Source organism: Prinia subflava, chromosome 3, assembly GCF_021018805.1.
Source record: "Prinia subflava isolate CZ2003 ecotype Zambia chromosome 3, Cam_Psub_1.2, whole genome shotgun sequence".
NCBI lineage: Eukaryota > Metazoa > Chordata > Aves > Passeriformes > Cisticolidae > Prinia > Prinia subflava.
This window is the reverse complement of record NC_086249.1, coordinates 58,757,974-58,777,949: the sequence shown is the minus strand read 5'-3', so window position 1 is coordinate 58,777,949 and position 19,976 is coordinate 58,757,974. Positions and strand designations below refer to the sequence as shown.

Below are 19,976 nucleotides of genomic sequence, written 5' to 3'. Positions count from 1 at the left end.
CAAACATCTGAAAAAATATTAGAAATTGAAAAGGGGGTAAATTCAGCTAGTTGCAGCTAGAAGTAGCTTAGATGCTTTCTCACATAGACTCATTTTGTGTAATATTAAAGAGCAATGTGCTTCGGGTATCAGCATCGGCCCAAAGTTCTGTATATACTAGGTTTGTATATACTGACATTAAACATTTCAGAAACTAAATTGCTGTTACTAAAACTTCTGAAGCTGAAGTAAGTGGCAGCAATGGAGATGCCACTAGAAGCAAACATCTTACGGAGTTGTGATAGCAAAAATGTTAGCAAACATATCTCACTGTAGTCACAATATGTTTCTTGATCTTCTGGATCAGCATAGAAGCCCTTGAGACTCAGCTGGAATATTGCAATTAAAAAAGCATTTTGAGATTAGAATTAATGCTGTGTTAATTGGCAAGAATTTCTAAATCAATATTGCATTTAGCAAAACATTGTTCACTTATGGACAGCTAAATTGGAAATTGAGAAAATGAAAACGTGAAAACTGAAAAGACTGTTTAAATCCCCAGGGCTCAGAATATAATACAGAATTCAATGTTCATACTTTTATGTTTGGGAGAAGAATCAGCCATGGTGTTTAAAAATGAATCTTGTTGCACAATGCAGTCTTGAAAAGCCTGAACTTGGAAAGATCAGTCTTCCAGCTGGAGCACAATCAGCCTCCAGGTACTGTTGTATGGTTTAGAAGCGACTTTAATGGCTTTATTCCACAAATACTGTAATTTAAAATGGGAAGAAAAATCACTGTGACATAAATGAGGAAACTGATCAAGAATGATTGAATGAGAAAGGTGTTTAATAGAGAAGTCTTTTAAACAAAGATGAGGATGTGAAAAGGAAGTTAAATGAGGACAAGAAAAGGCTGTCTGCTCCAGTAGCGCAAGGGTATGTTAGCAGGAGATGCCGGAAAGATTAGATAAATCAGGTCACCAATTTTTGGAAAAAAGCATGTGCTTTTCAGTGTTTTCCCATAAGGGTATGTCAATAACGTAGGTGAGCAGGTTGTCTCTGTAACAAAGCATGTGTATATTCAAGATTTAGCATCCAGAATGATTTAAGAAAAAAGAACATCAGGGAGATGTACACAGAGATGCTGAAAAACAGTTTTAAATTCAACTCTCTTTGGCTAGAATGCAATTGTCTCCAGCTTGCAAAGGCTCCACAAAATCCTGTACAAATCTCTCCTTTTCTCCTTTCCTTATGCTTCACTGAAGGGTGCAACGACTGGAACGAGGTCACCGAGATCAGACGCCTTGGTAAGGCTGCCCAAAGCAGCAACCAACCAGATAACCGAACCGCAGCTTCAGAGCAGACAAAATACTGTTTCTGATGTAAGAAAGGTTTTGTGAAGCGCTTTAAAACGTGGCACTAAACTCACAGGCAGATTGTTGTACAGGCATATTCTCCAGCGTGTGCGCCCCTTGGCTGTGCAAGGGAATCTCTGCAGCGGGGAGAATCCCAGCTACTGGGAGTAAGCCTCGGACAGGACAGCAATGCCCACACCTCTTGTAACAGAAAAAAAACTCCCGAAAATTTGTTTCAAAGCCAGCAAAGTCTGCTTCTTTAGGCTGCCAAGGCCGGGTACGAGACAAGGGGAGGTCGCAGGGCATTTCTCCCGGTCGTACCGAGGCTGGGAGCCCTTCGGCCGGGGGCACTCCTGACAGCGGCGATGGGAGGCTCCGCGGGGCCGGCGGGCAGGGGGCTGGGCCGGGCCGCGCTGGGGGCGGGGGACGCGGGTGGGGTCTGGCTGTGACTGATGGGCCAGATGCGCTTGAATGTTTTAGAAAAGGGGGGGGGCTCTGCGCCGCCGGCGCGACTTTGGCCACGGGGTCCGGTGCGCGGCTGAGGGACACCGGGCTCTGCCGCAAGCGCCCGTCCCCGCCGCCTTCCCGAGCGCAGCGCCCATCGCCGGCGAGCGGCGGCAGCCAGCGGGGCGCGTCTGCCTCGCCCGGCCGGCGGGCGGGGAGGATCCGCTCGGCTCCGCTCGGCGAGGTGAGCGGGAGACGAGCGGGGCGACGCCGAGCAGGTCCGGCCGGGGGGTTCTGCTGGCCGCGGCCGCCGCCGAGCAAGTTTTGGCCCCGGCGCTGCTCTGCCGGCTGAGCCGCCAGCACCGCCCGAGGACAGGCAGCGCCCCGGCCCCGGGGCAGCGAGCGGCGGGGCGCGGTGTCCCTGCCGCTGACTCCCCGTCCCCTCTCTCCGCGCAGGTCGGCGCTGACGGCGGCGGGGGCAATCTGCCGTGCCGCACAGCCATGCCCGCCCTCCTCCTCCTCCTGCTGCTCCTCAGCTGCCGCGCCGCCGCCGAGGACGGCGGCTCCCTGCTCCGGCCGGGCCCGGGCCGGCAGAGCGCGGCCGCCTTGGCCCCGACGCCCGCGCTGCGCGGCGCCGAGCACAACGAGTCCCGCCCGGCCGCGCTGCCCGAGGGCGCCGGGGCTGCGGGCGGGCGGCCGCGCTCCGCCTCGCCCCCCATGTGCACCGGGCAGACCGAGATCAAGGAGACTTTCAAGTACATCAACACGGTCGTGTCCTGCCTGGTCTTCGTCCTGGGCATCATCGGCAACTCCACGCTGCTGCGGATCATCTACAAGAACAAGTGCATGAGGAACGGCCCCAACATTCTCATCGCCAGCTTGGCCTTGGGCGACCTGCTCCACATCATCATCGACATCCCCATCAATGTCTACAAGGTGAGGAGGGGCCGGGCATGGATTGGGGAACGGGCGCGGGCTTGCGGCGGTCGCCCCTGGGCGCTCCTTGCCAGACCCCATCCCCGCCGCCGGGAGACGCGGCCCTCCCTGGCCGGGAGACACCCGTGGGCTTCACCTCACGACTCAGCCCTGCCAGAGGGTGGTACTGTGGTGAGATGTGGTGCAGATGGCAGCTTCTCTGAGCCTCAGTCCCATCCCTCTCAGCGGTCCAGGCGAGGAATGGGACGGAATGGAGGTGGCCAAGCTCTGAAAATGTGGAAGCAGGTGCTGTCGGGGATAAAAGAAGTAAATGCAGTGGATAAATGTTCAGTGGGCTGGTCGAGGAATGGAGGGGAGGTACAGAAGACCCTCTCCTGTGGGTACCATTAGGTTCCTTGTGCTCGGCTGCGGCAAGCTTGGTCGTGGTACTTTACATGGGTCTGTGCAGTCCCTTTTGGCACGGGGGCTTTTCTAGGAGGAACCCAGATCGTTCAGCTAAGCGGTTTTATACATCTCTTGGTTGGGTGGCACGATGCTTGCTTGAGCTGTGAACCCTTTCGCGCTTTGCCAGTATTGCAGCATGGGCAGCCGAGAGGGAATGAGCCTCACCTGCTCTGCTTGCACCTCCACTAGTCAGTGTTTTGACTTGATAAGACTTGGCATGGAGGGAGTAAAACCCCTGTCTTCTCTACCCAGCTTGTGCAACCCATTTGTCCTGAGGAATTAGCTGGGCAGTTGAATCCAGCCTCTAGTTGTAACCTAGCACTCTTTGAAGGTACACTGGGAATAATAGAGCTCCTTCTGCTTTGGAAGTTTACAGTCTGGATCCCTAAGCACTCATCAGTGACTTCGTAAAGTGAACAGATGAAAGAGTCTTCATCTATCACCTCTTCACTTTATATGCATGATTGTAAACTAGGGATTGTTACTTGTACTTTTAGAAAGCTACGTTGAATCCACAGTAATTATCCCAGAAGCTGCTGAGATGAGAGAATCTTCTCTCTTTATCCTTACAAGATATTCAAGTATTACAAAGCAGGGAATGTTATCATTGTGTTAAATTCATGATCCAGTTAATTTGGATTACATGATAGTTCTCAGATTTGAAGTTTCAGTGGTTTTTATACTGTACACTCTCTTAATTCTTGTGAGAGGAGTGTGCTCTTTTGAGTGAAGGTGGAACTTAGAAAACAAAATAACAGCTTTAAAATACGTTCCTGTAAAAAAATATATTGAACAAAAAGATTCTTTTTGTCCGTTCTCATAAAAATCAAAAAGATTAAATCAATAACAGCTACTCAGTGGGACAATTTGCAATGTCAGTGATAATTTCAAAATTGATGTTAATATGCAGTAATGAACCTCAGTTCTTATCTTGATTGAATGTCACCAAGTGTATCATTGTGAGTAGGCTGGAGCAGGAGGAATAAAGGGTCAGACTGCTAACCAATACATATTACACCAGCTGCAAGTCTGGGATTTTTATTGTGCTACTGATAATGCTAGGAGCTGTGCATTAGCTCTCAGGTGCTGTCTCCCTCACTGCTACTCATCTTACTGAAGAGCCCTTAATCACTTTATATTATTCCATATAATGATGAGTGAAATATTTGCTATTTTAAGACAGATTTTTTTAATAAATCCAAGTTAAAAAAAAAAAAAGAAAAAAGAAAAAACACCCATTAGATAGTGTGTTTATTTAATCAAAATTTTAAGGGCAGTTTGAGTTGATAACTTTTTATCAACTCTACACCCCATTTCATCCCAGACCAACAGGGAGAATACATACAGTAATGCAGTAAAAACCTGGCTTTGATCACTCAGCAGTACCAGAAGCAAAGCCCCCCTCAGTAAATCAAATATACTTAGCAATTGTAACTTGCAGTTTGAAACAATTTTAGGCTGCATGAAACAGATCCAGATTCAGAATTTGCTACCACAGTAGTCAGTAAGGCAGCTGCATTAAACAGTGTGAGAGAATTCTCATGTTAATGAAATGCCAGCAGTTCTTTCCACACTTGCCCTAGAAAGTGTGAAAGTGTCTGTGAATGCTTTCCAGACAGACCCATAGGAGACTATTCAAAAGCTGCACTAGAAGAAGCTTTTTATTAGGTATTAAAAGGGATAACTGCAAAAGATGTCCCCTTGTGACTATTTAAGTGAATACATAAGTAGCTGAAAAAGTGCACAAATGACAATTGATGTCTCCTAAATCAAGGGTATCTAAAGAAAGCCAGGTGTTACCTGGATAGGGAGGCAAATGCAGTCCAATGCATTAAGATGCTAATTAGTCCATTGCACTTGCCAAATTTGCATATCATGCACTATGTTTAGTAGAATATGGAAAATATCAGAATCTGTCACACAGTCAGGAAACTGGCTAGGAAATGAGGGCTTGAAGGGTGTGCAGTTCCAACGTGTAAAATCTGGCAGACCTTTTTGGCATTCTGGGTGCTGGTAAATGGTCTGGCTTTCCCTGGATCTCCGAGCTGCAGGATGAGAAGCAGATGAAAGTCTGAGACAGTCATTCTGCAGTGTGTAATGGTTTGGCAGAGTAGATACTTTGCAAAATTGCTACTAATTGAATGTGCAGGTGGTCCTGTGCTGCTCCATTAAACAGACTAAGCAAGCACATCCTTGTTAATTTGAGGCCGCAAACAGTAATTAAGGAGCAGAAGGATAGAGTAGGTGGTCAGTGAGCTTTTCATGTCCTCTGCACTTAAACTTTGGAAGACAAGACAGTGGCAGCTTCTGCACCTGACAAGACAGGTCTGCAGTTCTGGACAGTTTGTGCTGGCTTTCCCAAGTAAATAAAGTTGTTAAGTCCCGTGTCTAAGACACCAAAACATCAAGACTGGAAATTCCAAATTTACACTAGCTTTGCCACTCATAGGCTTATAAAACCATAATTAAATCACACACTAACATCCTTTCTCTTCTGATACACAAGCAACATCTCTCTCTATTATTTTGTGATATTTATTCCTGTATATTAAATCCAATTTATTGTCATATCCCAGTGGACTTTTAACAAGGGGAGCAATCTAGGCTCTGCACATTATTGAAAGACATTCTGAACTCTGACTACCAACAAAAGTCTGTGGAAGAATATCTACCTGGCAATACTGTCATAGGTTCCTTTTTCTCTGAGTACAATGGAAGAGTGGAGAAAAAAATTTCAAGAGAAAGAAAAAAAAACTGGTCTTTATCCAAGCCAGTAATCAAGGGCCAGAGTCACCTTTGTAGGCACTGATTTATTTTCATTAACTTAATTTAGGGATTACATCAAAATTATGGTTAACATAATTATGGCATAATATCAAGCACTGGAAATACAAGAAAGGCCAGATTAGGGACTCTGTATTCCATGCAGACACAAATTTGCCCCTTTTCTAATGCAGCTATTCTCTAAAAATGCTCTGAAAAAGATTTTCATGGAAATTTATTTGTGATGAATTTACTAACTCATGTAATGCAAGAACCTGTAGGCCGTGCATTATGATAAAGCCAACCTTTTTCTAACTTTCTAATCAAGGTGCTTCTATTTAGAAAGGATTCTCTAATGTTCCATATTGGAACTCTTGGTAGCTGGTTCTTCTGATGCTAAAGATAGTGGCCATTTTATTGAAAGAAATGCATTATTTCCTTTCTTTCAAGATCTGAACCACTTACTTGAGGTCTTGCAAAGTTCATCTCGGAGTTTTTTACACAAAGTTTATTGACTTCTGACCATATTAAGCTAGAAGTCTGCTTTGCTTAAGAACCCTCTATGATGAACAAGTGCAGGTTATAGGCACTTAAGAAGGATCTGAATTGTCCAGTGGAGGAACCTGCCCGGACTCTGCAGGCAGTGGTGGGGAGGGGTAACTTTAGATGGGAACAGTCAAGTCCAGTATATGGAGTAGCAGAGATGTCTGAATGCTGTTACAAGTACACATACATAGTTTTCATGGTGGATCTCCAAACTGAAGTAAGTTAGGTGATGCTAGTATAGATTTGTAAATTGAAAGTAGTTTTTTCCCTTATGTATACATTTGTTGTGTATACATTCACATGTATAAAAGGTGCACGTGACAAATTTCAAAGCAAGTTTTGACCTGTTTCAACATTTTCATCATACCCTGTGTTTATGCATCCCAATCTGACAGCAGCATGGATTTCTAAGTGGTTACTTTTGATGCAGTCCGTCCACTGGAGTTGTGAAATCACAGAAATTTTTTACTTCAACAGCACATTACGAGGTTTCTGTCATTTTCAAGATGACTGTGTAAAAATACTTTACCTTAATTTTTTAAATTAGGTTTCTAGCAGGAGTTAAAGATACAGGAAAGTAATTGCATGGCTCATATTAAGATTTTACACTTTTTATTGGATAAATCAGTAAAGCCTTCCTAGCTATGCTTAAAAGCAGTAAATATGTTTTCTTGTCTAGAGGGGAGATCCTCTCCCTGACATAATTATCGCTAAATAGTAATAAGTTTGTAGTGTTGTCTGACTTATCCCTGACCATAACCTTAATTTCCTGGGCATATTTTCTGTTTTGATAAATGCTTGTTCCTGTAAAATAACTGCATGACCTCCCTGTGTTAAAAAAAAAAAAAAAAAGAGGTGAAAATCTGCGAGGCATTTCAGAGATACATTGAATGCCTGTTGCATTAGGTGTAGAGCTGCCTGTCTGGTTTCTGTTGTACCTGCTGTTTATAATGATAAAAATCGAGTGCAGTGTCCTGGGAGTGAGCCCTGCTGTGCACGCACAGCTTGGCGGAAGCGCTGATTCCTGCTCTGTGTTTCCCCTGTGCGTTCGCTGCTCGGCACTGAACACTGACGGGAATATTCGCACGCTCTGCTGCTTCTTCCTGCGCGGCTGCAGCCCCTGAGCAGCAGTGGGCTGGAGCCAGGTATCAGCCTTCTGGCTGGGGACCAGCCAGCAGCTGCGCCCTGGAGCAGCACATCGGGCTCGCAGCCTGGCTCGTTCCAGCAGCAGATTGAGAACATCTTTCAGTTCTTGCACAACTAAGAGGAAGCAGAGTGGGAATTGTGATTCACAGGTGTGTCTGTGAGTCACAGCATCTCTTGGGGCTTCTTTCATTGCTCTGCAGCTTGCACATCAGTTTAGGCTCAGATCTGTCTGTTCTGAGAAAGTGTTGGCTAGGCGTGCGTAGGATGTATTGGTTCTTTTAAGCATGATTTAACTTCATTCTGCAATGTTTTTGCTTTCCTTTTGATCTATTTCATCTTAAACACATCTCTGCTGCTCAGCAGTTAGAACTTCGCCTGCGTAAAATAAATGACTATAAAACATTGGAAAGGTCACTCGGAATACAGCCAGTGGTAGACTACTCTTGGCATCTTACTTATGAAAACACTTTATTTTTCTCTTTGCTGCCACTTGGCAGTATCTCCTCTCATGGCTCCAAGTCATTTGTCATTTGTAAAATGACAATCTTTTTACAGCTACCCTATTGTGACGCATAAGAGAATAATTTTACTCATACAAAATTGCAATAGGTTACATCTGTATTTCACTAAGAATTACCATTGTCCACAAAGGTAATGCTCCCAGATACTTTACGTTGGATCTTCCCTGTACTTCAAGGCCGTATTTGAAGGGGATAGCAGTACAGAGAACAAACAGAAACATCAAGGAAACAGTTCAGCAATCAAAACATTCTTTTTTTTCCCTTCCTTTTACTTTCTTAATGTTTTCAAGCTTTTGGTGTAAAGCATATCATTAACCACTTGCAATACCATGATAGAGAAACTTGTGACTCATGCATTAAAGTGGTCAAATTTCACAATACATCAGCTGCAAGACATAAAGCACATGTTTTTGCAATCCAGTGCAGACAGCTGCATGTCCATTCTGCCCTGATATAAGATGGCTGAATGAAAGTTATGGTAAACAGAAGCTAATGCACGCTTTCCCTCAGTAGACTGCATTCAGTCGTGTGCCACACCTCTATAATCCCAAACTGGAGCTGGCTCAAATCCAGTCAGTTTGGAGCTCAGGTGTGACTGTCTGTACCTGAGAGATAAGTATTAGTTCAGCAAAATCTACAACACGTGGCTGAACCGTTGTGATTTTAGGGAACAGAGACAGAGAGTGTCTACACACCAGCTAGGTGTAAATAAAGGATTTCAACAGATCCTGCCAATAGAGATTTGACCAAAGTTCTGCATTTCAGTTACAAAGAAAAGAAATTTTACTTCAAAGTGCTTTTTTAATGAGTTCTCTCCAGTCTAATATACACTCATGTACAATGAACAGCAGGTACCATAAATAAGTATACAATGCACTTGCTACCCGGTCCGTGATTTCTGTGGCAAATAGATGTGAAAGGCTGAAGGTTTACTGCCTGATTGATACAAATTAGTCTAGGTGTCATTCAATTCTGTAGGGTGTAAATTTAGAATACATGTAATTATTCACATTACAGTTTTAGTAGTGGATTGTTACTGTCACCCCCTTACAGGAATTCAGAAGTCATCTCAGGAAGAAGCTTTACTGAAAATACTTTAATTAGAGACTGTGTTATTTTCCCACATCACATGAGCAAAAGATACAGTATGGTTATTACAACCTTATCCCTACTTCCTCTGCTTTATTACTTCCCATAAAATTCTCGAGAAACATAAATTCTTTGAATTTATTTCTCTGCTTCATTTCTGCAGAGGCATTATATTTTTTGTCTTACTTAAGTAGATCATTGAAGAAACAGAAGGCTGGGCTGTGTTGCAGTTTGTGTACTGCTGTTCTTTTAAGGGTTCCGTTGCAGCACAGAGCTAAAGCAAGTATTTGAAGGTATTCTGGTATCTGAAAATACTGGCGGGCACTTCATAGCGATTCCCAAAAGCCCGTGGTTATGAAATGTTCTTACTTCCTTTGTGTTCAAATAAAATTATATTTAAATTATATCAAGACTCTTCAAAAAACTCTCATGAATAATGGAAGTGTTTACCCTTAGATGGACATGTATTTTTGCATAAGAACTTTGCTGAACCGAACCAATGTGAGCAGGCAACTCTGTGGCTGCCCTCAGTTACAGAATCATGGAATAGTTAAGGTTGGCAAAGATCTCATAAGATCATCAAGTCCAACTGTCAACCTTGCCACCACTGTGTTAATCCCTAAACCATGTCCCCAAGAGCCACATGTGCATCTTCTTTTGAACTCATCTCTGAGCAGCCTGTTCCAATGCCTGACAGCCCTCAGTGAAATTTTTCCTAATACCCAGTCTAAACCTTCTCTGGTGCAACTTGAGGCCATTTCCTCTTGTCTTGTTGTTTTTCACTTGGAGAAGAAGCCAACCCCCATTTTATTACAGCCTGCTTTCAGGCAGTTGTAGAGAACAACAAGGTCTCTTCTTCTCCAGACTAAATGATCCCAGCTCCCTCAGCTGCTCCTCATGCAACTTATTCTCCAGATCTTTCATCAGCTTTGTTGCCCTTCTGTGAACAGACTCCAGCACCTCAACCTCAATGTCTTTCTTGTAGTGAGGGGCCCAGAACTGGACACAACAATGGAGGTGTTGAGGCCTCACCAGTGCTAAATACAGGGACAATCACTGCCCTGGTCCTTCTGATCCAGGCCAGGATGCCAGTGGCCGTCATGAGCCACTGATGGTTCATGTTCAGCCAGGTGTCGGTAGCATTCCCAGGTCCTTTTCTGACAGATCTTTCCAGCTACTTCCCACCACTCTTCCTCTCTGTAGCACTGCATGGGGCCGTTGTGACCCAAGTCTTGTTGAACCTCCTACCCTTGGCCTTGGCCCATCAATCCAGCCTGTCCAGAACCCTCCTTAGAGACTTTGTAGCCTTTCTGGTTCCTAGAAACATCCACGCAGTATGATGAGCTATTCTTCTGTTCTTACAGCCCTCTTAAATGAATTGTTTGAAGAGACCGGAGCCAAGGAAGAGATTTTCAGTCTCTTCTGAGTAGTCCTCATTCTTCCTTCTCCTTTTCCATTTTGTAGCCCTGTTATCTGCATTAGATTCCAAAGACCTCATTTGAAGAAATTTATGAAAAACAGAGATGGGTTTAGATAATCTAACTAATTACAGAAACTCCAAAAGTTTACTCTTCTATCTAACAATTGCGTCTATTTCTTGGCACAACCCTTGTTGTGGAGAATGTTGTTTTAATGAAAACTGAAAGATTTGGCTGCTGCTCTGGTGTATTTGACCATCAAAGAAGCTCACAGCAGAGTTCAAAGGCTAAATGTTGCTAAACTGAAGCTACAGACGTTGTCTCTTCATAGAGTCATCTGTGAGGAAGGTGCTTTCTGCGTCCAGTAAATCTTCTCGCCTAAATCAGATAAAATGTGCAGCTGGGGATGTGACAAGTTTTCCATTAAAGTGTATGATTCAAGTGTAAGTGAGCCAACCTGAAATACATTGTGCTGTTTTCTTTATTTCTTAGTACTTAGAAGTATGCTGAATTGTGCTGATAGTCCTTTTGGTACTATTATACAGAATGTTGGTAAACTGGTCAATGAAGACCATTAGTGAGGGATTCATCTGATGTTTTTACCTGCTGCAAAACGTTTAGATCAAACTATCTGCCTATGCTCCTTGAGTGTCCAGCAGGTCCTTTCATTTGTTATCAGATGGTCAGCTAAAAACTGTGGGGGATACATTTCTCTCCAGTGTTACCCGACTTCTCAGCTGATGGAGCCTAGACACAAAACTTCAATAAACCACACCCCAGACATGCACCTACTGACTTTATCCCTGTTCCGATTAGCCTCAAGTAATTTTCTGTATTTCTGGTCAAGGGTGTGTTATTTGAAACATGTAAGAAAAGCAATGAACACACAAGGCAGATAAAGACAATTCAAAGATGAGGAAGATCCTCACCTGCTCTGTCATTTTTTCCCCATAAACACTGGGGTGATGAAATTAGAAGCAAAAGGAGTGGAGTTTTCAGGGCTTAAGGAGGCAGGACTAAGACTTAAGTGATACCTTTGTCCCACCGGGGAATGACTGCTGCTACTGTCTAGTTTTTGGGACACACACCTCAGGGGCTCCCTTGTGAAAATGTTCTTCTTGACTAAGTTTTGCATAGAATCATAAAACGGTTTGACTTGAACTTTAGAGGTTGTCTAGTTCAAATCTCCATGGCATGGCATGGGCAGGGACACCTTTCAGTGGACCAGGTTGCTCAATGGCCTGTCCAACCTGGCCCGGAACACTTCCAGAGGTGGGACATTCACAATATCTCAGTTTAAAGCCATTCCCTCTTTGTTCTATGACTAAATGCCCTTGTAAGAAGTCCCACTCCAGCCTTCTTTCAGGCCCCCTTTAGGTACTGGAAAGTTGCTACAAGGTCTCCCCAGTGCCTTCTCCAGTCTGAACAAACCCCGTTCAGCCTGTCTTCATAGGGCAGACCTGGTGGAAAAGGAAAACAGTATCTCCTGTCAAGATAGAACTCCATAGTACAGAATTGGGAATGATTTTTTTTTAATAATTCTTGTTTTCTTTTCACAGCTACTTGCAGAGGACTGGCCCTTTGGTGTCGAAATGTGCAAATTAGTGCCCTTCATTCAAAAGGCATCTGTGGGCATCACAGTGCTGAGTTTATGTGCCCTCAGTATAGACAGGTGAGACCCATTTTCCCCTTAAGTCTCTAATTTGTTTTTTGTGCCAGCCTTGGCTCAAATTCACCTTTCCACTCAGCTGATACAATGCAAATAAGATGAATTTAAGCCAGTTAAACTGGGTGAGTTTTCTCATATTTCAAATTTGTGAACGTGTGCTGTTGCTTCAGGTACCGAGCAGTCGCTTCTTGGAGTCGCATTAAAGGAATTGGAGTGCCAAAGTGGACTGCTGTGGAAATTGTCCTGATCTGGGTCATATCAGTGGTCCTGGCTGTTCCAGAAGCTATTGCATTTGACATGATTACGATGGAGTACAGAGGAAGGTATCTTAGAATCTGTTTGCTTCACCCCACGCAGAAAACATCCTTTATGATGGTAAGTCGCTAATTTTTATGAAATCTCTGGGAGAGTTCCTTGGATCTTCACAGTGTTGTATGGATTACAATGTGCACAGATGTGTGTGACATGTAGGTGAATATAATGTTCAAATGAAACACTGACATTTCTGAAGCATACTGCTTCAAAGAAGAGCATTCAGAAATCTTTGACTTTTTGTGGGCTTTGAACATGCTTATGTCTTGTCCTGTTTTCTCACCTGCAATGTACACCTTACAGAAATGCTTTTCAGAACAGACTGGCCAATTAGTTACAGCACACTTAGCAAGATGCTCAGCATTTAATTCCTAACCATGTTTTTGCTTTGCTTTATTCTTTACAGTTCTACAAGCAAGCTAAAGACTGGTGGCTGTTCAGCTTTTACTTCTGTTTGCCACTGGCTATCACAGCATTTTTCTACACTCTAATGACTTGTGAGATGTTACGGAAGAAAAGTGGGATGCAGATTGCTTTAAATGACCATTTAAAACAGGTGAAAATTTATCCCTGTCCACTCTCTAACTGTAGACAGGCTAACTAATAATTTCATTGATTTTCCTGCCACATCATTCTGGTCTTGTATGACTTCAGGATTAGAAGCAAAGAACTTTCCTAGCAGTGGTGCTGCTGAACTCATACATTTGTATATATCAGAGCCCCAAGGAACCAAAGATTTTAACTGAAAATCACAAAAATGTTTCTTTCTTGTTTGGTTTTAATGTTTTAATGTTAGTTTTATAGGTTTTAATTCTTCTTTGCTATAATGAGAGTTGGCTATTTTGTAATGCAAACTGAAGTCATGCTCTAGTCTAGAAGGTAGTGCTATAAAACTTAATTATTTTGAAGCAAGTTCTTGTTGAACCCTAGTGAGGTTAGCAGTGTATGTTAGCAGAACAAAACGTATTCCAGCACACATTCCAAGGTACTAGTGCCCCAGACACAAACATCAGACATCACTAGAATTAAGTGTGTTTGTTCTATAATGTGAATTTGTGCTCCTTTCCTCTTACCTGGTTAGAGCTGTAACTGGAATCTCTTCAGGCATTTAAAATAAGATGTGAGATCAAAGCACAAGGAAATGCAATTGAAAACAAGCTGGTATTTGAAAGTGATCAGGGAGACAAACATGTTCTTAATTTTAATTTAAATTATAGCTTAAATTAATGTTTCCATGACCTCGATTTTTCATATTATTACTCATACTTCTTGAAATAAGAGATACATGGAATCAGTATGAGACATCTAAAACAATAGAAAAGATCAAGCACATATTCCAAGAAAATAAGCTATTTGATGTTTTCCTAACTCCTATTTTGATAGGCTTTTTAAATCTTGTTTATTAAACATTTGGATATTAGAAGACAACAACAACCCAAAGAGGGAGAGAGAGAGAAACTGTAATAGTGTTTTGTCCAATTTTCTTTCTCAGAGACGTGAGGTGGCCAAAACTGTGTTCTGTCTAGTACTTGTTTTTGCCTTGTGTTGGCTTCCACTCCACTTGAGCAGAATCTTGAAACTCACTATTTATGATCAGAAGGACCCCAACAGATGTGAACTTTTAAGGTGAGGATACAGAAATAAAATGTCTGTATATTGTGGGCATTCTCCATAAGCATATTTGGATTTCCTATTGAACTAGCTTACTCTGTATGTCTAGAGTTGTCCCTGCTTCTTCATCCAGGATCCTCTGGATTCACTCCAATGGCAGAGAAAGAAAATTGTGAGGAATTCCCTTTCTTTTCCCCATCTTCCTTCTGATCCTTTTTGGGACTGTTCGGTCATGTGGTGCTGTGAGAATAGAAAGGGGATTTCTGTCCCTGTTTTCCCTTTCAACAGAGCAGCTAGGATTTAATTTGTGCAAAAAGACCTTGTGAACACCTTCTTCCAAAAGTTAAGGTGGTTGGATATCCTGAAATTACTTTTACAAGAATAGTCTTCTGATTCAGACTTTTTTCTTGAGTATAACTGTTACCTGCATGAGTTAATACTATTGATTTAGGCCCCATTACTATTACATTTAATAACTAGATTTGATTTAATGTCAAATTTCCATGGTTGTAAATCTCTACTAAGCCTTTTCAAAGCAACTGAGAAGTGTCTCACTAATTTCCACACAGCTTTTTCCTTGTGATGGACTACATCGGTATTAACATGGCTTCACTGAACTCCTGCATCAATCCAATAGCTCTGTATTTGGTGAGCAAAAGATTCCAAAACTGCTTTAAGGTAAGTGGCTGCTGGGAGTTGCTCCTCTGGTTAAAAGATGATGTCAGTAGTAAAATTCATTCCTTAACATGCATAAAGTGTTTTAAACAGTCATTAAATGTTACTTTAAATTTTAGTTGGGTTATGGTAAATGTTCTCTCCCTCTCCTGCTGAAGCTCCTTAGGAAGAAACTAAGGTTTGATGGGAATAAAAAGAGAAAGCAAAAGAGAGCAAAAGAGTGTACAATAAACCCTCTGGGGATCATGCTAATCAGTGTTACATCACTTCCTAACTGAAGCTGGCACCCAGCTACTTCCAGAGCACTGACAAAGCAGACTTGGACTGTGCTGCAGAGATTCACGTAGCCATATCCTCTGCATCCTGACAGGGAGGGTGCTGACCCTGGGCTCCCTCGTCCTGACTGAGCACTTCAATCAGCCGTGTAAGGCACAGGGTGAAAGTCTGTACTTGTCCCTTTCCAGCACCAACATTTTATGAGACAGACCTGTTTGTAGTTCTGGCTTGGTCTGAGTGAATAGAGCTGGGCACTAATTCTCCCCACAGGATTTCAGGCTCTGGATTGCATATGGTTTGCAGCCCATCAGTCCTTCAGATGTCATGTCTGCTTGGAAAACATGAAGATTTGGGCTTTTTTTATCTTTAGACACTGCATTGGAGTCCTTACATTGCCTATGGCAAAATGTTAGATTTTTCTTTTCTCAACAAGCATTTAACCACTCTCCACAGCTAGGGTTATTGCTGGCTGTTTAAATTCCCTACTAGCAAGATGAAAAAATGTTTCAGTCAGAAGCCAGTCAGCTCTACATCTAGTAGTGTTAATGTATTTCCCACATAATTGTGCCAGCACAGGTTGCAGAGGTTTAAGTGTTGGTCTTGTCTTCCCTGTCTATGCTGCTGACTCCCTGAAAGAGTCACTGAAGCTGAGTGCACGTAAGAGATCCCCAGCATCCTGGTGCATGGAAGTAAGTGGGTGTGAGGAAGGCACTTCCAGCACCCAAAGGCCAGACAGGGCCATGAGAAAAAGGTCTGCAGTACATCTAGTAAATGTATGAATTGTAGGTAGGTTTTCACCCTTCTTTTAACTTCTCTTTTTTCCACCTCAGAACAATGAGCTAAATAGCAGCATCTTGCTTAGAAAGCATAGATGAGAATAGGTTTTTTTCCCAGAACGATTCTCAGAGAAAGGACAACAAGGAGTCATAATTTTATTGTCAGATTCATTTAGAATTGCAGACCATATTGGAAGGGGTATGTGTGTGGCTGTTACTAGATACAACTACTCAGTATAACTCGGCCTGTACTCCAGAAGTAAGGTTGCTAATGGGGCCATTTGAGCAGCTCAGAGATGAATCCAATTTCTGTGCTCTATGCTCAAATCCCAGAACAGCAGCTTGCACATTTGCCATTTCCTACTCTACCCCTGAGAAAGGGCAACTTTTCAGTGCATTTTGCCACGTGTGCAAAAACAGAGTGATGTAAAATGTTTATTTCTTTTATTTTCACAGTCATGCTTGTGTTGCTGGTGCCAATCCAAAGATCCGTTGTCCCTGGAGGAAAGGCAGTCCTGTTTAAAGTTCAAAGCTAATGATCACGGATATGATAATTTCCGTTCCAGTAACAAGTACAGCTCTTCATAAAAGAAGCATAAAAGGTATATTCTTGTACACTAATGCTGGTGCCTTTTAAAGTGAAAGTGGCAGTTATTTTTAACAAGATGGTAACATCCAGAAAAATCTACTTTTGTATTTGCACAAAAAAAAGAACATTAAAAAAAGTGCCCTAAAACTGTGTCACGCTGAACATCATGGACATTTATGAAATCTACATTTATGGGACATGAAGAAAAGCATAGAAAAAGAACAAGTCATTGTTAGCACTTGAATACTTCTGAATCAGCACTTCCAAATGATCCCCACTTCCTGTACGTTAAGTGATCGTTTGTATTCTCTGTAACAGTTGTAGGAACTGATGTCACAGTAATTATTAAGCACCATAATATCAAGTTAATTGGATCAAAGCCATTATTATATATAAACTCAATGTATTATCTTTTATAAAGCAAATTAACCACCATCACTATTGTGAGGTTTTTTTAAATAAAACATGAAATACTTTGTAATAGATGTCTAAATGTTAAAAAGTAGAATTTTTATCAGGTGTATTATAGAGGGTAGCTACTGAAAATATTAAAGGATGCAGTAAAGCCAAAAATGCATTTTACTTTGATGATTGTTTTTACCTATTACTGTCAGAAGGAACCTCCTGAGGGCTCTATAAATTCCTTTCTGTAGCCACTGTGCATCTTCAGTGCATTTGCTAGCACTTTGGGTATTAGTATTTGTGTTTATTGATACCAAAGGAGAGAAAAACACACCAAAAGCAAAAAATTAATACAAAAGGAAACATATACACAACAGCTATTATTTTAGCTATTTTTAGTTGAAAACAAATGAATTGTATCTGTGTATAAAGTGGGCATTCCAGAGCCTGATGGTTCTTTACTGGAGATACTTTTGTGACAATTTACAACTGTTTTTGCAATCCAAATACTGTCCTGGGGCAACATTTGTTGGAAATGGTGGGAAAAAATGTAACCAGGGTAAAAAGAGAGAATTTGAACTTCCATCTTTTTTAGATTTAAACCTTCATAAAGAAAATAATTCATGAACTGTACTTCTAGAGAACAATACTATGTAGCATACTCATCTTCTACTGTTTTAAAATACATTCTACTTCTGTAGTTCTATATTTATGGGCATAAGAAGACGTGTGATTATTTTCTGCTTCTGTAAATAGGTCAGTGAAATGTAATTAATTGTAAAGTATTAAGATATGGGCAGGACCCTGCAAGAACAGAAAAAGATAAAGATGCCTGCAGTAAACATGATGTGTGTTGCCGGGAGCAATACATGTTTTGTATATACATGACAGGTCATTCTTTGACTTTTCATTTCCTATTAATTTGTTGCAGATGTCCCCAAAGACTTATTAACATATTTCATGCACTAAGGCATGAGTTTTTCAAGAAAAATTGTCATATAACATGCCTTTATAAAAGACATGTTTTCAATAGGCTTGGTATTTTATTATAATAAAATTATTTATCAAAACTCAGGAATTTTTTTATTTTAAATTTCCAGATCTCACATGTAAGGATTTTTACCTTTTTTTCCAGTCTCGACTAACTTCCAATTTTTTACTGAAGTGCCTTAAATGTGCGCGGGATGAGAACAGCTTCCATTAAAAGGTTCAGCTGATGTTAGATGGGTTTCTGACTTTAGGTAGCTACAGCTGCCTTGCAGACAGCTAAAAACGGAGTGGTGAGCCCCATTCCTGATGTTGCCCCCGCTTAAAAGCTTGTAATTGAATGCTTGTAGAGTCCAACTGAGGAGGACTCTGCACATGCATTTGAGCATGGGCACGTGTGTGTGTGTGTGTGCAAGCATGTGTGGTGTGTACCATAAGGTTGTTGTTACCATGTTGCTGCAGCACATCCACTCAGCTGCTATAATGCTGAACTTTCATAAATATAAATCTGTTTTAGGTTTCCTTCCTTCTTTACATTTTTACCTTAATTTTCATGGTAACTTTCTCACAGTAAGCCATGAATATCACGTCACGTCACCCTACCTGCATCTATTTCTGTGAAATGCATTTCATCTGTTAAGGATGGATAGTAAGTGAAATCCTAGATTTGATACTGATCAGTGTTATTTTCATCAAGTTATATCATTACAATATTGTACATGTATATTATTGTTATTTTTATTTAAAGTATAGCTGTTGTATTGGCAACCATGTAACATACTTTTCATTTTTCCTGGACTAATTCTTTGTTAAGTCCTGCTAAGTCAGATATTTAGGTTTTGCAAATAAAGACCATATATATTGCACCCCTTTTGGGGGTTCATATATAAATATAGGCACACTCTGTCATTTTTTCAGTATTATTCAAAGCATTTTTATTGGGGCTTTCATTTCCTGTAATAAAACATTTCAAAATTCTGTTCTTATACAGCTTTAAGATTAAATCTCTTAATACTCCATACAGGTGTTTTCTGAAACCCTCAGTACATGTCTGTTCCTCCATTCACTGAAATCATTAAACATTTAACCATTCGATTCAGTTCGAGCAGAATTGTGGCCCAACATAGCTCTTTAAAAAACCTGCCTGACATTTGCTACTTTGCATTAAAAGAAGAGAAAAAGCCAAATACATTTTTTTACGGAGTTGATTAGAAAACATAGGAAAAGAGGGTGAAATCAGCTTGTGGGGTAACACATCCAGTCCAGTGCTGTCGAATCATCAGAGAGGGTCACAGGTAGCAGAACAATTGCAGACAGACACAGGTGTCTCTATAGGAGTTCCATGTGCTTGCCCGGAGTGGTGGGACAGACTAAGAGATATCTGTCCCGGTGGTCTGAAGAGTTCACACAGAATGGCTCAAGCTTAAAAAAAACCCAAACTTGTAAGAAACTACATCACAACTCTGTGTTTTGGCCCTCAGATAGTAAAGTTCCCCAGCTGCTCTGAATTCTGCCTAAACTGGACTGAAATACTGGTACTTCACCTCAGAGAATCAAATTGATAGTTGATAGTTGTGGAGCATCTGCTGTGAGCTGTGACATTTCAGTGTCCCTAACAGCTCTTAATCTAGACACAGCTGGCTTAGCAAGAGAATGTTGTATGTACTGAAATAATGTTTAAAGGATTTTTAAAAATTGTTCTGTATAGGTGTGTAAAATAATTCTATATTTCATTTTCTGTGATCACTTAAAATAGCAAATTCTGTGGATCAAGCAGTGTAAACTTTCAGAATTACTAATAAAATATTTGTAATTTTGATTCATTACAAAAAGACGTTTGACCTTTTTTCTCCTAGGGGGTCCCATTTAGCTGTTAAACATTGACAGTGATGTAAAAAGAAGTAAGCAATCCTAATCTAAATATCAAAGCTTTTGGGTGGGATGGTTTTATATAGCTGCTTGAAAATTGGAGAGAGTTCAGACTTGCATATGCATTGCAAAATTGTCTGATGTTTATTGGAACAATCGTGCCTATC

The 19,976-nt window shown here is 41.5% G+C and overlaps 1 protein-coding gene across 1 annotated transcript; it reads left to right on the top strand.

Moving 5' to 3' along the window:
• The first annotated feature begins 1,890 nt into the window (after positions 1 to 1,890).
• EDNRB (endothelin receptor type B) lies at positions 1,891 to 19,714 on the top strand. The gene is made up of 8 exons (XM_063392275.1): positions 1,891 to 2,024; positions 2,237 to 2,716; positions 12,203 to 12,315; positions 12,483 to 12,687; positions 13,031 to 13,180; positions 14,117 to 14,250; positions 14,805 to 14,913; positions 16,419 to 19,714. The coding sequence occupies exons 2-8, from the start codon at positions 2,282 to 2,284 to the stop codon at positions 16,548 to 16,550; spliced, it is 1,278 nt and encodes a 425-aa protein (XP_063248345.1). The 5' UTR covers positions 1,891 to 2,024; positions 2,237 to 2,281; the 3' UTR covers positions 16,551 to 19,714.
• The last annotated feature ends 262 nt before the right edge of the window (positions 19,715 to 19,976 follow it).

Coding starts and splice junctions, on each gene's coding strand:
- EDNRB (XM_063392275.1), top strand. CDS start 2,282: ATGCCCGCCCTCCTCCTCCTCCTGCTGCTCCTCAGCTGCCGCGCCGCC. Junction 2,717..12,202: donor TCCCCATCAATGTCTACAAG/GTGAGGAGGGGC, acceptor TTCTTTTCACAG/CTACTTGCAGAGGACTGGCC. Junction 14,914..16,418: donor GATTCCAAAACTGCTTTAAG/GTAAGTGGCTGC, acceptor TTATTTTCACAG/TCATGCTTGTGTTGCTGGTG.